The 12,966-nt window shown below is 41.1% G+C and overlaps 1 protein-coding gene and 1 pseudogene across 1 annotated transcript; both read right to left on the reverse strand.

The window, feature by feature from the left end:
* Positions 1 to 2,712: 2,712 nt before the first annotated feature.
* LOC149076037 (uncharacterized) lies at positions 2,713 to 7,194 on the reverse strand. Its single transcript, XM_089242172.1, has 4 exons — positions 7,186 to 7,194; positions 6,791 to 7,038; positions 4,779 to 4,912; positions 2,713 to 2,786 (listed from the first exon to the last, which is right to left on the reverse strand). The coding sequence occupies exons 1-4, from the start codon at positions 7,192 to 7,194 to the stop codon at positions 2,713 to 2,715; spliced, it is 465 nt and encodes a 154-aa protein (XP_089098298.1).
* A 2,537-nt stretch (positions 7,195 to 9,731) lies between these two features.
* On the reverse strand, positions 9,732 to 9,813 carry LOC149076038 (U2 spliceosomal RNA; annotated as a pseudogene).
* Between the last annotated feature and the right edge of the window lie 3,153 nt (positions 9,814 to 12,966).

A 12,966-nucleotide genomic window follows, 5' to 3' on the forward strand; every position in this document is an offset into this window, starting at 1 on the left:
TATGTATACAGGGTGATTCAGAACTCATGGTCAAAAAAGTGATTGAACCAGGGGTTGGACAGTTTCTTCCAAAGCGGAAAAAACAGGTCCGTCGGAAGAAATAAGTTTCTTCCAAGTGGAAGAAATTAGTTTTCCTTCAGTAATTTATCATATAAGTTAGAATTTATGCTTTAGGTATAGCAAATCTATATTTTTTATATAACATCAAGTAAATTTAATTTCACTAATTTAATTATGTATGCAAATTAATAACTGCATCAGTTTTTTGAAGAGTTGGACAGTTTCTTCCACTTGGGAAGAACTACCGACCCTGCTTGTTTGAAGGAAAAAAATCGATTGAAGGTACATATTCTAATGATTTGACCAAAAAAAGACAAAATGCACAAGGAACATTTCTGTTTTGACGCACTTGCGTACGCTAGATAGTTTGGCACGCACATGCTCAATCCATGGCCCGTGAGCCAAATGTGGCCCGAGACATTAAACCTAATTTTATGAAAAGGAACTATGCTGCGCATTAACAGGTCACTCGAGACTGACCTGCTGTGAAGTTCCACAGCACTTGAGTGGCCGTGGCATATTTCTTGTCGCTGAAATAACTTGCGGTGCAGTTCAGCATCACTTAAGTGGTCATATTAACTAATCACTTGAATGACTCGCGTCATAGTTCCAGAGCATTTAAGCGGCCTGCGACACATTTCCAGATCCCTTGAGTGATCTGTGGCACATTTACAGATCACTCAAGCAGACCGCAGTACATTAACAGATCACTTGAGTGACCCACGCACAGCTCCATATCACTGAATTGGCAAATTTACAGATCATGTAAGTGATGTGCGGTGCTGTTCCAAATCACTTAATTATGTGGCCTGCGACACGTTATCAAATCAGTGAATTGCCCCCACTCTTCTAAAGGTTGAGCACTCTTGGTTTAGCACAGTATTCCTCAAAGTGATTTGTGTATCTATTTATGCTTTCAAGTGGTTCTTTCATTAGTGAAAAATCTACTAAACTATTCTGGGGAGCCGCAGACGAAACGTGAATTTGGTAAGGAAGCTGTGGGGTGACAAAAGTTCGAGAAATACCAGCATAATATGCAAAATAAAGTGCGTGTTTCCAGCGGGAGGCTTCAATTTTTTAATCCATTCCTGTATTTTTTTTTACATTCAAAATGCATATGGAAATTTTTAAAATTTCTAACTTTCAGTTAGAAATCAGTTTACATTCTTAATTACTTTAAACGAAAATGTTTCCCTGATTTTGTACGTATCATTGCAGTGCAATACCGTTTCATTTTTCCCTACCATCAGCTTGTCATACATGACACCTGAGATCCTGGCAGATAAGCAGTACGACCCAAGAACGGCTTATGTCTGGAGCTGTGACGTCTGCTTCTTTCTACGTCATGCTGAACAATGCAGAGCCATTTCCAGATAACAGCATTCAAGAAATTTTGCATAACCAACTGCATCTAAAATGGACTTTCAGGCCATTTTCGATGAGTGAATTCTATTTCGAGTGCAGCTCGCAATATAATTCGGAAGATGATGGAGCTAACCATACAAGGTGCAAACAGTCTATAGAACTAGGTAATTATCATCCCTGGGAATTTAAAAGTGATATTATGATATTTCTTCCACGATTTTTCCTGCCATATTTAATATGTATTGAAACTTTCAGGATCTAGGGTCAAAACGAATCACTCAACTATGCTAGGTCTTAGCACTTTTTGTTTGTGTAAGACAGCCGGACGTCAGTCAAACTGGACCGTGAGTGGCTTATTGTACCATTTTTACTAATTTATTTCACATTAATTGTATGTATGGCTGGGCCTTTCACTCACGAAAATGAAATCAATCGGGCCGCGGGCTTTCAAAGGTTGAGAACCACTGCCGCAAACTCAGGGGTGGTCTTCCTTGCCTGTAAATTTGCTTCGCAGCGTTTTAATTATGCTTACAGTGAAGCTACATCTACAGTTGTTTTCCTCATCAATACATTAAAGCTTTATAAAAAAGCCAGCCTTACACTTTTTTCCCTCTCGTTACAGCTTTAGACTAAATTTCATGATTATACTGTATCAGCTGTGCATTCACTCCGTCTTTTTGATGATGCTTACACTATCTACTAAGAAAACTTTATTTCAAGACATTCAACGAGTATTACACACACACTCTCTCTCTCTCTCACACACACACACACACTCACTCACTCGCTCACTCACTCTCACTCACTCTCACTCTATCTTTCTCTCTCATTAATTGGGAATTTTCATTGGAGAATCGCAATTTTTCAGCGTTCGTGTATATTCCGTGATAATGCAAGATGCCCCCGATTCCTCCCCCCCCCCCACCAAAATATATAGCATCGGGGCTATAAGGAGTCTCCAAATTATTTTCGCACACTTTACACATGTTTTTTACACTTCTGTCAGCACTCATTCGCTAATGCAACTTAAGTTACCAGAGACGTCAGTATTTAGTTCGGACATTTTTCGTTCATGCAATTCATGAGACCAATTGTGAATTAAAACATGCACAGGTTGGAGAAGGAAATAATTTCATTTTCTGCGTAAACATGACATGAAACTGAAAAATTTCGCTGCAAGAATTTTCTGGAGGCTCCGAAAAAAAAAAGGAAAAAAGAGAGAGTCAGGGGCGATCTGATTCTTCTTCCCTGACCTAGGAAATGCTTTGCCATTTTGTGTTTGAACTGTCAGGCGCAATAGAAGGCTCCACCCTCCGAATTCCTGGAATACCCGTTGTTCGTCTGGGGGATGTGAGGACACTCTGCAACATAATTATATACAGCACACATTATATTCTTATAGTACATAAGAAAACATAATGAATTTATAATATGCATATATACACACATTAGAAATCCCATTGATGGATTAATATATAGGAAGAGGCATATTTATAAGAGATGGGGAGGCTAAGCCAACACCCATTACATAACAAGTTTCTTATACATATTTTTTTTAATATATAAATGACCGAAAATACAGGGTGGGCAAAAAGTCCGTAAAAACTTTAAAAATTCATAAAAACCGGAAAAATAACCGAAATAAAAAACGGTTTGCATGGTTAGCATCACTAGGTCACGGTAATTTGTTTAAAACGGACAACCCCCCCCCCCCTAAAAAACAGCCGATTGGTGGCGCTGACGTACACAAGTCAAAGAAAAGATACGGAAATAACGAACAGAATGACTGCAAATCGTTTATTACAGCAGTATGTGTTCCACATGACCACCACCACAGGGGGATAACACATTGCAGGCAAGTCGCAAATCCAACAACGGCAGAGTGCAGCAGGTCCACATACACGGTGTACAACGGTGGACTGATTGTGGATTAGGAGCGCAAGTTCTTATATTTCCATCATTTGCATATTTCCACCGAAGTCGCTCGTACCAGCGCCACCTATTGGATGTTTTTGAGTTAATTTTTTCCCCTCTCAAAAAATTTCCTTGACCTAGCGATGCCAACCTTGCAAACCGTTTTTTATTTCGGTTATTTTTCCGTTTTTTTTAATGAATTTTTAAAGTTTCTACGGACTTTTCGCCCACCCTGTATATCAGTGAATATTGCATGCTTCTATCTTAATGAAAAATAAAGGATATTGTACACCGACAAACTCAAAGGGTTGTTAGTAGGCATCAAGAGGAACAAAAATTGCAATGGAACATGGTGTCGCAAACCACGTTGAGAGGGTGAGAATCACGAAAAACGCCTGCAGGTTCCGACGTCACACTGGAACGACAAAAAGTACAAGGCTGTAGGTCCTTCCCGAAATGTGGGAAAATGACCAAAAAAAGGGAAAAAGATGGTTAAATCTATTATTCTATCACTTTGGTGATAAACCCCCCCCCCCCCGAACGAACGAAATTTCTTGCTACGGGTCTGAAAAAGAACAATAATAACTATAAAAAAGATTTAATTGATTAATTATTACTAGAGTTGTTGGAAGTGGCAACCGCTGACGTCATTACACAGTCTACAACGACGTAAAAACGATTCCCGGACGCACTTGAAGATACCAGGTATGCTTTTGATGTCTGCCGCAACGGCGGCAATCCGCGCTATGAGATCCTCCGGTGTGTCCACAGGCGTCGCATAAACGTCAGATATGATCATCGAACCCACGAACGCATTCAGCGATCAACTGACACCCATTTTTCGTCCCCTCTGGACTCCGAACATGCATGCGTTTTTCGCGATTCTCACGCTCTCAATGTGGTTTGCGTTGTCTACTAACAACCCTCTGAGTTTGTTGGTCCATTAACAAAACACCCTGTATAGTTGAATTGGTTTCGATTTTCTCCTAGTATTATGGATATTGGATAAAATTTTCATAAATATATAAATTTATAATATATATTATATATTTTCATATATAAATTTTCAAATAAAAAATCATTTTTGATAAAATGAACAGAAATGAAGTTTTCGGAAATTAATGTTCTTGAAATTTTGAGGTCGAAGGGTTCTTTTCCCAAATATTGCCAAGTTTTTATTAAAAAGGATGGCCCTAATTGATGCTTGTGAAAATGATATTGAATTATAAGTACATAAACTCATCTATTACAGTGCTCGATTCTTTGCTGAATTCAGCCCCTTTTTCCATAACATTAAGTAAAAATATAATAGCAGCGTGACAACGCAGGTCACTTAAGTGATCTGTAAATGCTCAGCCCACATTAGATGACTCCCAAGCCCACATTTGGTCCGCAATGGGTTTAGCATGCATCAATTGGAAGAGGGGGAAAAAACTCACCGATGGCCAATTTCACGTTGTTCAAATAAGTTGATCTCTCAGTTACCGGCGAAACATAGAGCGGATGGTTCATGAAGAACGGTCGAGCTTTGCGCTTTGGTTCGCGAAGACACGGCCGGTACCTGTAGGTGGAGCTGAAACACAACCATAAATAAAATCACGATCAATAAAATACACATTTGTTGCAATTAGTATAATAACAACCATGATGTGTGACATCATTTTCTATAGATAAGCAAAGAATACGTAGATACAAAAAAGAAGAGTTGGCGAAAACACGAATTTTTCAGCATAAATCTGATAAAACATTCAGCGGCCTCTGGCATTAAACGTGATTTATCGAAGTGGTTCTCAATTTGGGGCCACATTCCCTCCCCCCGTGGCCAAGGGATATTCTGGGGGGCAGGGGGGAAAATCGAATAGAAGGGGAGCCGTGACAGGTGGCTGGTAGGGGGGGGGGGATCCCACAGAGAGCTGTGAAATTTTTTTTTCAGATGTTACGAAATAAAGTTGCGAGGTAAAAATTTGGTGGGCGGGGAGTGCGAGACTATTTTTATAATCAAGCAGCTCGGATCAACGTACCGTATCGGCCCATCTGGGCACAGGGCAGTCTTAAGAACACCATAGGCCCTCAGGCAAAGTGATTTTTATCAGCCCCTGAATGACTAGAAATACTTGTGCCTGCTGTTTACACAGGGTGATTCCTTATTCTCCCTTGTCGCATTTTACTGTCAAATCCTTGATCCTATAGGCATACTTCCAATTAGGAAAATCTATCCAAATAACATGTGGAATTCAAATACGGCATTCATGCTACAAAGGGTTGTGTAGTTATTATATTGATAACAAAAAAATCAACTTTTTTTGCTGACACCCTGTGCCCAAAAGGCCCAATTAGAAAGTTCTTCTGCCCTCTCCTGATGAAAAAAAAAAAAAAATCCACGCTTCCAAGCGCAATATTCACCGAGATATTTAAATAAAAAAATTGGAGAAAAGTTGGGAAAAGGTAGAGGGCAAGGCATAAAAAGTAAAGGACAGCGCTTCTTTCTCTCGTTTGTGCTGCTCTTTCTAAACTTTTCTTAGATTTTTGAATTAAAATATCTCAGCGAATATTGCACTTGGAAGTGTGGAATTTTTTTGTTGGCCTCAGGAAAGAGCGCAACAACTTTCTAATTGAGATTTTGAGGACAGGGTGTCCGTATAAAAAGTTATTGACGTATAAAAATGAATGACGTATCTGAGTCCTACACGTTATTTGGATCATTTTTCTAATTGGAAGTATGTCTCTAGGATCAATGGTCCACCAGTAATTTGCGGCAAGGGGAATTAAGAAATCACTCTGTATACTTACTCTGGAATATTTTGACGAGATCTTATTATCATGAGGGGGACCCCCGTGCCGGGTGGGTTCATGTGTTGAGACGGCGCTGTCCTAGCATGGGCCTGTTTTGAGAGGGTACCCATAAGAGAAAGGCCGACAGGACTTTGGCTCGGAGGTCAATTAGAAAAAATTTCATAAAATAGATTGGCGAAGTTTTTTTCATCCACATTTACCATGCGCACTCATCACGCTATCTAACTTTGCTTTATTTCGCTTCCCTTTTTTAATACAGGGTGTTCCATAAATTCGTAAATACAGTGAAACCTCGCTACAACGATACTCGATATAACGATAAATCCCTCTACAACGATATCTTTTCAAGTCTTGTTTGAAAATGTCTACACTCTAATATTAAACTGCTGCCTTCCGATATAACGATAATCTCTCTACAACGATATTTTTTTCTTTGTACGCAGAGTATCATTATATATTTCAATTACAAAAAGATATCGTATTAAAAAAATATGCGAATAGAATCATGGACCGGGCTTTAATAATATCTATGGATCCAGGCCGAACTTAATTTTTCTTTCACTCTATAAATTCGCTGTATGTGTAGGGGGATCCTTAATGGATGCACTGAATATAAAATTAATAAGCAACAAAAAACGTAAAAAGCACATGTACGTACTCAGTCGACGGAGCAGCTTCGGTTTCAGGCTGCATTTTCGTCCTCTCGAGTCCCACGAAAATTTCGTGCACTTGGTTGAATGTCGACATCAGGCCAAAGTCTAGTTCATCTCGATGTACAGGATTATCCTTGGTACGGCCGTACTTCATCTCTATGGAGTAAGTTGGCGTCTGGTGGAGTTTGCACCAAATATTCGAGCAGGACGGCTTTTTCCTCGTTATCACGCTGGACACAGACTGGAAATCCGACTGGACGAAGAAAGAAGAAACGAAAGAAATCCATTCAGGAAAGAATACACTGCCCCGAAACACTCTTCCCATGTAATGACAGAACTTAAATTAGAAGAACCTTAGACAGAAGAACATTTTAACTTTTGTCACGCACGGCTCCCTTACACAATTCATGTTTCAATTGCGGCTCTTCAGAATAGTTTAGTACAGTGTTTCCCAAAGTGGGCAATATCGCCCCTTGGTGGGTGATGGAATGGTTCGGGGGGGGGGCGATAGAAGCTGCGTATTTAACGTAGCATCCCATGGGTTCACTTGAGTTGAGGGGCGATGAGAGAAAAAATTTTCTGATGAAGGGGGGCGATAGAATAAAAAGATTTGGAAACTATGGTTTAGTATTTTCCACTTATAAAAGAACCATTTGAAAGCATAAATAAGCACACAAATGAGTATCTCCAGCTCGCCGTGACTCACATTTTGAGAAACACTGCCCGAAACCATAGGTGCAGGAACTTGGGAGGCCAAGCCTCCCCCAATAACTAATGAATATAAAATGCAAAGTAACCCCCCCCCCCCCCGTGAATAGGGGCTTGATTCCCGTACATCCGGGACAACTTTCAGCCCCTCAATGTTTTCTTCATTTCGGCGTCTCTGCCTCAAACTTACGAAGATGATTCGTTCCGGAATTACACGCGTTCGTTAGCCGAAAGATGATTTCTCATAGATTTCTGTGGAAAATCGTTAGTTTCTTCCAGGTGCTGACAAAAAGCAAGTTCTGACGCAAATTATACGTCGTAGGGTTACTATAGTCCCTACATATTAACAAGGTTGATGGTTCATAATTGTCGCTAAATTAGCGTTTTGCTGATACCACACTAATACAATACACATACTGGACCAATACGTTCCACGGTCTGGTCATGGGCGAGTAGTATGCGATGCGAGTCCGTCACTATGGCCACTCGACCACCACAGCTGCTAGTAGTATGGAAAATCCCTCAAGTGATCGTCAAATGTTGGAGGCTGGAAGGTATTGGAAGGGCGGTAGAAGAAAACGACCAGAACTTTCTAGCCCCCTGAGCCAAGTCAAAGGAGCCAAATTCCTTCTTGATCCTCCAATCCGTCTGGCCACAACATTGGTCGAAGAAAACGTATGGAGTATGATTGGAGATTGTTTTCTGGAAGCAAATATTCGCCAAGGAACATTTGGGCGCAATGTGTATATTGGGCCACCAGCCTATGTCACTAATGCTTCATTGCAGCGGGAGAGGCAAAAATTGGAAGCAAATATTTGCGAATGACTATCGGACCAGGCTGGACGTGAGTGGCCCTAGCTTTACGGTAAATATGGGATGATGCCTATTTCGGTAAGAAATTAGTGTAAAAAAAAATCACCTTTCCCAACAGCGAACTCTAAATCCGCCCATGCTCAAATCACAACAGATTTCAATGATGGACATCAACAAGTATCAGCATGTGACCTGTACAACGGTTCCTCCTTCGTATTGGCTATCGGCGCCGAATGCCCACTCGTGTACCACAAGGCATAAACTATGCGCCTCGCCTGGGGCTATTCAGCGCTGTCATTGGACTGTTGACGACTGGAAACACGTTGCCTGCCATCGGGCTGATGGACGTGTACGGGTATGGAGAAAACCCCATAAAAACCATCGACCCCGCATGTCAACGGGGGACTGTTCAAGCTGGCAGATCACACATGCTCAAACCATGGCTCGCGAGCTAAATACAGCCCTCTGAGTCATTTGATGTGGCCCACGATCTCAAATCTAATTTTGTGAAAATAAACTAGGTGGCACACTTTCAGATGACTCAAGCAACCTGCGGCATCTTTACAGATCACTTGAATGACCTGTGGCACAGTTTCAGGGTACTTGAGTAGCCCGCTGTGCAGTTTCGCGTCGCTTAAGTTAATAGCGACATATTTCCCCATAACTGAAGCGGTTCACGCCACATTTTTACTTAAGTGGATTGCGGTACAGTCCCAGATCACCTAAGTCATTCGGGGCACATTTACCGATCACTCAAGTAACCTACGGCATATTTAACGATCAGTTGAGTGACCTGCGGCATAGCTTCAGTGCACTTAAGCGGCTTGTAGCACTGTTTCACTCAACTCAAATGGCTCACGCCACATTTACATTTGACTAAAGTGGCCCGGGAGACATTCCCAGTTCACTTAAGTGACCGCTTCATGTTCACAAATCCCCTTGAATGACCCGTGGTGCAGTGTCAGTGCACTTAAGCGGGCCGCACTCTCTAAAAGGTTGAGCACCCTTGTGGAAGAGTCACTCTTTCAGCCATTCACATGGTTGCACACTAGCTGGTCACTCGCATGCTTGTAACATTTTCAAGTCACCCACATTCTTGCACACTGTTTTGGTCATTCACATGCTTGCGCACGCTCTAAGTCACTCTTTTGTTCACTTACGTGCTTGCATACTCATTTTCTTTTCACATGTTTAAAAACTCTCTAGGTCACTCACTCACTGACCAAGTCTCTCGCTCTCTGGGCCGAGCCGGATCTGCGGTTATAAAATTTTCCCACCCTTCTCTCTCCCATCATGTACTAATTTTCTTAGAGCCCCTCATTCCTAAAAATTTCCACCCCATTGAACTTACCGCCCTGGGTATAGCCCGCTAAGCCCCCCCCCGTAAATACGCCACTGGCTTATTCCACGTCGTGCTGCAGCATTTTTGGGTAGGAGACGTACCAGATATTAAGCTGATAAGAACAGATACTACACTTTGATCTTAGCCAAAAGGCCGAGAAGCGATTTTTTTTTGGTTGCCTTCGTATGAGGCGACAATGTTTTGTTTTTATAATAAAACTTTCCGGATACACCCACCCTTCGGGAACGCTTCGATATCTCTATGAGATGGGAAGCGGGGTGTGTCCGGTCTTCAAAGGTCAAAGCATTTTTGGGTGCTCGAGCGGGACGATGGTTGGGGAATCTACATGATATTCGGTGGGTGTACCAGTTTTTCTGGCACTTCGGTGTAAAATTTACAACAGATTTTTAAATGTAACGTTGAAAACATACAACAAAATAGTAAGAAAAAAAAAATGTGTCAAAGTATTACCTTGACCAACTCTTGCTCCCTGTAGGTATTTTCCGTCTCGTTGTGGAGATACGAGAGCCGCCATTTTTCCGGGAGAGGTTTCATTGCTGCTGCTGTAGGACGCACGAAGAGAGAGAGAGAGAGAGAGAGAGGGGGCACTTCCTATATTTGAAAAAAATTCTGCGGTCAAAATCTGGAAGTTCCTACCTCAAGAGGTCTTCGATAATTCTATGTAAAAATCTGAACCTCCCCCTTTTTTTTCCTGTGAAAGATTCTGTGAAAGCGAAATGACAAAAAAAAAGTAATTTGCCTTTTATTGGAACGTCAAATCTCCCCTCCCCGTTCGCGGTATAAATTGTTGACATAGCAACTATTTCAGACGAATAAGACGGTCCTTTTTAAAATTAGGTTCAGCGATTTTTTATATTTTTTATAAGTATTCAAAAATTTGTTTGAGTTCTCCTTGGAACAGTCTCATTATCATCGTTTCCGAGAGAAATTTTACGTTGGAAACCCCCTGACCTAGAGAGTGTGTGCAAATATGTGAGTGACCAAAAGAATTGCTAAGCGAGGGACGAAAAGAGGGACTTATAGCGTGTGAAAGCATGTGAACAACCAGAAGAGTGACTTAGAAACAGAGGCATACTTACGGCGTGGGAGGTGGGGGGGGGGGATAAGCGAGCTATGGTCTAGGGTGGCTAATTTGGAGGAATGAGTAAAGTCAAGAAATCTAGACTAGAATGGGTGAAGGGTAACAAAATTTGTGTGCGTGTGTATATAGCCCACAGGTGATAAAACCATAAATCTGCCTCCGTAGGAGGAGATCCCGGGCAAAACCCTAATTGGAGGGCCGTAAAATTATGTGGCCCTTGTCAATCGCTCGAATTTCCACGTGGAAAAATGAAGCATTCACCCAAGCGGCACCTGCTATTAATCATAGCACCCGATATCATTATCGTGGTGTGTCCCTATGCACCCGACAAGGACTCCCCCGAGGCGTGTCTGAAGGCACAGTCCCACGAGAGTTTGCTAGGGCACCCTTGGTAAGATAATTAAAGTTAAAGATAATAAAAGTCTTTGTCAGGATCCGCGGTCGTCTCGGGCCTCGGGGAAGCAATAATTTTTATGGCTTTCAATACAAAGGCAGCGGAACGAGCGTCTTCCTTTGAAAATGACCGAACAAGTACGGATTACTTCATGCCGGCTGTGGTTTATGTCCAACAAAGACTTTTATTAACTTAATTATCTTACCAAGGGTCCCCTAGCAAACTCTCGTGGGACTGTACCTTGACGGCCCATGCGTTAAGACGGTCCTTGGGTAATTTATGAAAAAAATCAGGCAATTTCTTCCTTCTTCAATTCAGAAACAAACATAATAGGTGCCCTCCGTTGGAAAGCACCATTTTAAAGATGTGTACATATTAAAAGTAGTTTTGTTTTGGTTGAAAAACTATTGTCGTTCATTATTGGTGTAGTGGCACCTTCTCCTGCAAATATGTGCAAGGAACATAGCCAAAGATGAGTGCGGATGCGTCCTCATGTTCATTTGGGAACATATCTCGTAACTCCAACACTTTCACTAGCATGTTGAACACGCAAATAATAAACAATATCGTTACAATCAGGGTCGCTACTGGATGCTTGGTCACCCGGGCAAGTGGCGCCCCCTTGTAATGTTGAAGGAGAGGTTTGAGAATAAAATTTACGCCCCCTCTAGTCCAGCGCCCGTGGCACGAGACCCGCCTGCTCCCCCTTAGTTGCGGCCCTGGTTACAATGGAATCCCTGCTGCCATCTATAAAATATAAAAAATATTAAACATCAACCTGCTTAAAAACCCGGCTGAGCTGAATAAAAATATATGCAGTACATATTTCGGTGGCATAAAAAAATGCAATCACGGTGGTTATACGAGGGATCCTTTTTTTCCAGATGCGGAGAGGGGGGCACATTCTATTTTATTTCACCTGCACTGACCTGTTGTTTCTCTTCATACAGAATATTTCAATATCTGTGCGAAATGACAATATAAAATGTTTATACAGTTATGGGGAATTTTTCTCTGCTCAGCAAAAAACTCTGCATACACAGAAGCATTCTCAGACTATAAACAGCCATACTTTGCACACTAAGGGTGGCTTTCACATCTACAGACACTCACCGTGTCGTGCAAACATTCTTTAACATAAAAATGTCTGTCTGATGTATTTAGGAGATAATGATCTGACGCGACACGGTGAGTGTCTGATGTGAATCCACCCTTACTCACCGTGAAAAAATGATGCCTTTCTTTGTTACTTTTGTCCACAAATAAACGGATAAAAATTAACAGTGCAGTATTGTGCGAAACATCAATGAACTTTAGTCCCTTTTGCCACCTATCAAATAAAACTGTTATAACTCTTCGATTGAAATTGGTGATCGGTTTCTGATTGGTGAGTATTTTATAAATAATAATATCAGTTAAATTGCCAAGTTTGTTTCAAAGTTTTAGCAGTTGTTTGTGTGCGGTAAATTAACATTAGTAAAATGCGCAGGACTTCACCCTTCCTTGGTTCTGGTCAATATACCTATCGATATATAATTTCAAACAGCCAAGAAGGACCATTCCTTTTTCTGCTCATTTTACTGATATTAATTTACCATACACAAACAACAACAGTTAAAATTTGGAAGCAAACTTGCCAATTTAACTAATAATATTGCTCATAAAATATTGATTAATATCATACTACATTGATTTTTTCTATGCGGGCCATTAATCACGAACCGGTCACAAATTCCAATCAAATAATCACAATAGTTGTATTTTTTATTTGATAGGTGACAGCAGTAGTTCCAGTTCAATGATGTTTCTTGAATGTAATATA

The sequence above is a fragment of the Pholcus phalangioides genome, unplaced genomic scaffold (assembly GCF_987345545.1).
Source record: "Pholcus phalangioides strain wild (caught in Gottingen) unplaced genomic scaffold, Ppha-v1.0 ptg000015l_1, whole genome shotgun sequence".
Lineage (NCBI taxonomy): Eukaryota > Metazoa > Arthropoda > Arachnida > Araneae > Pholcidae > Pholcus > Pholcus phalangioides.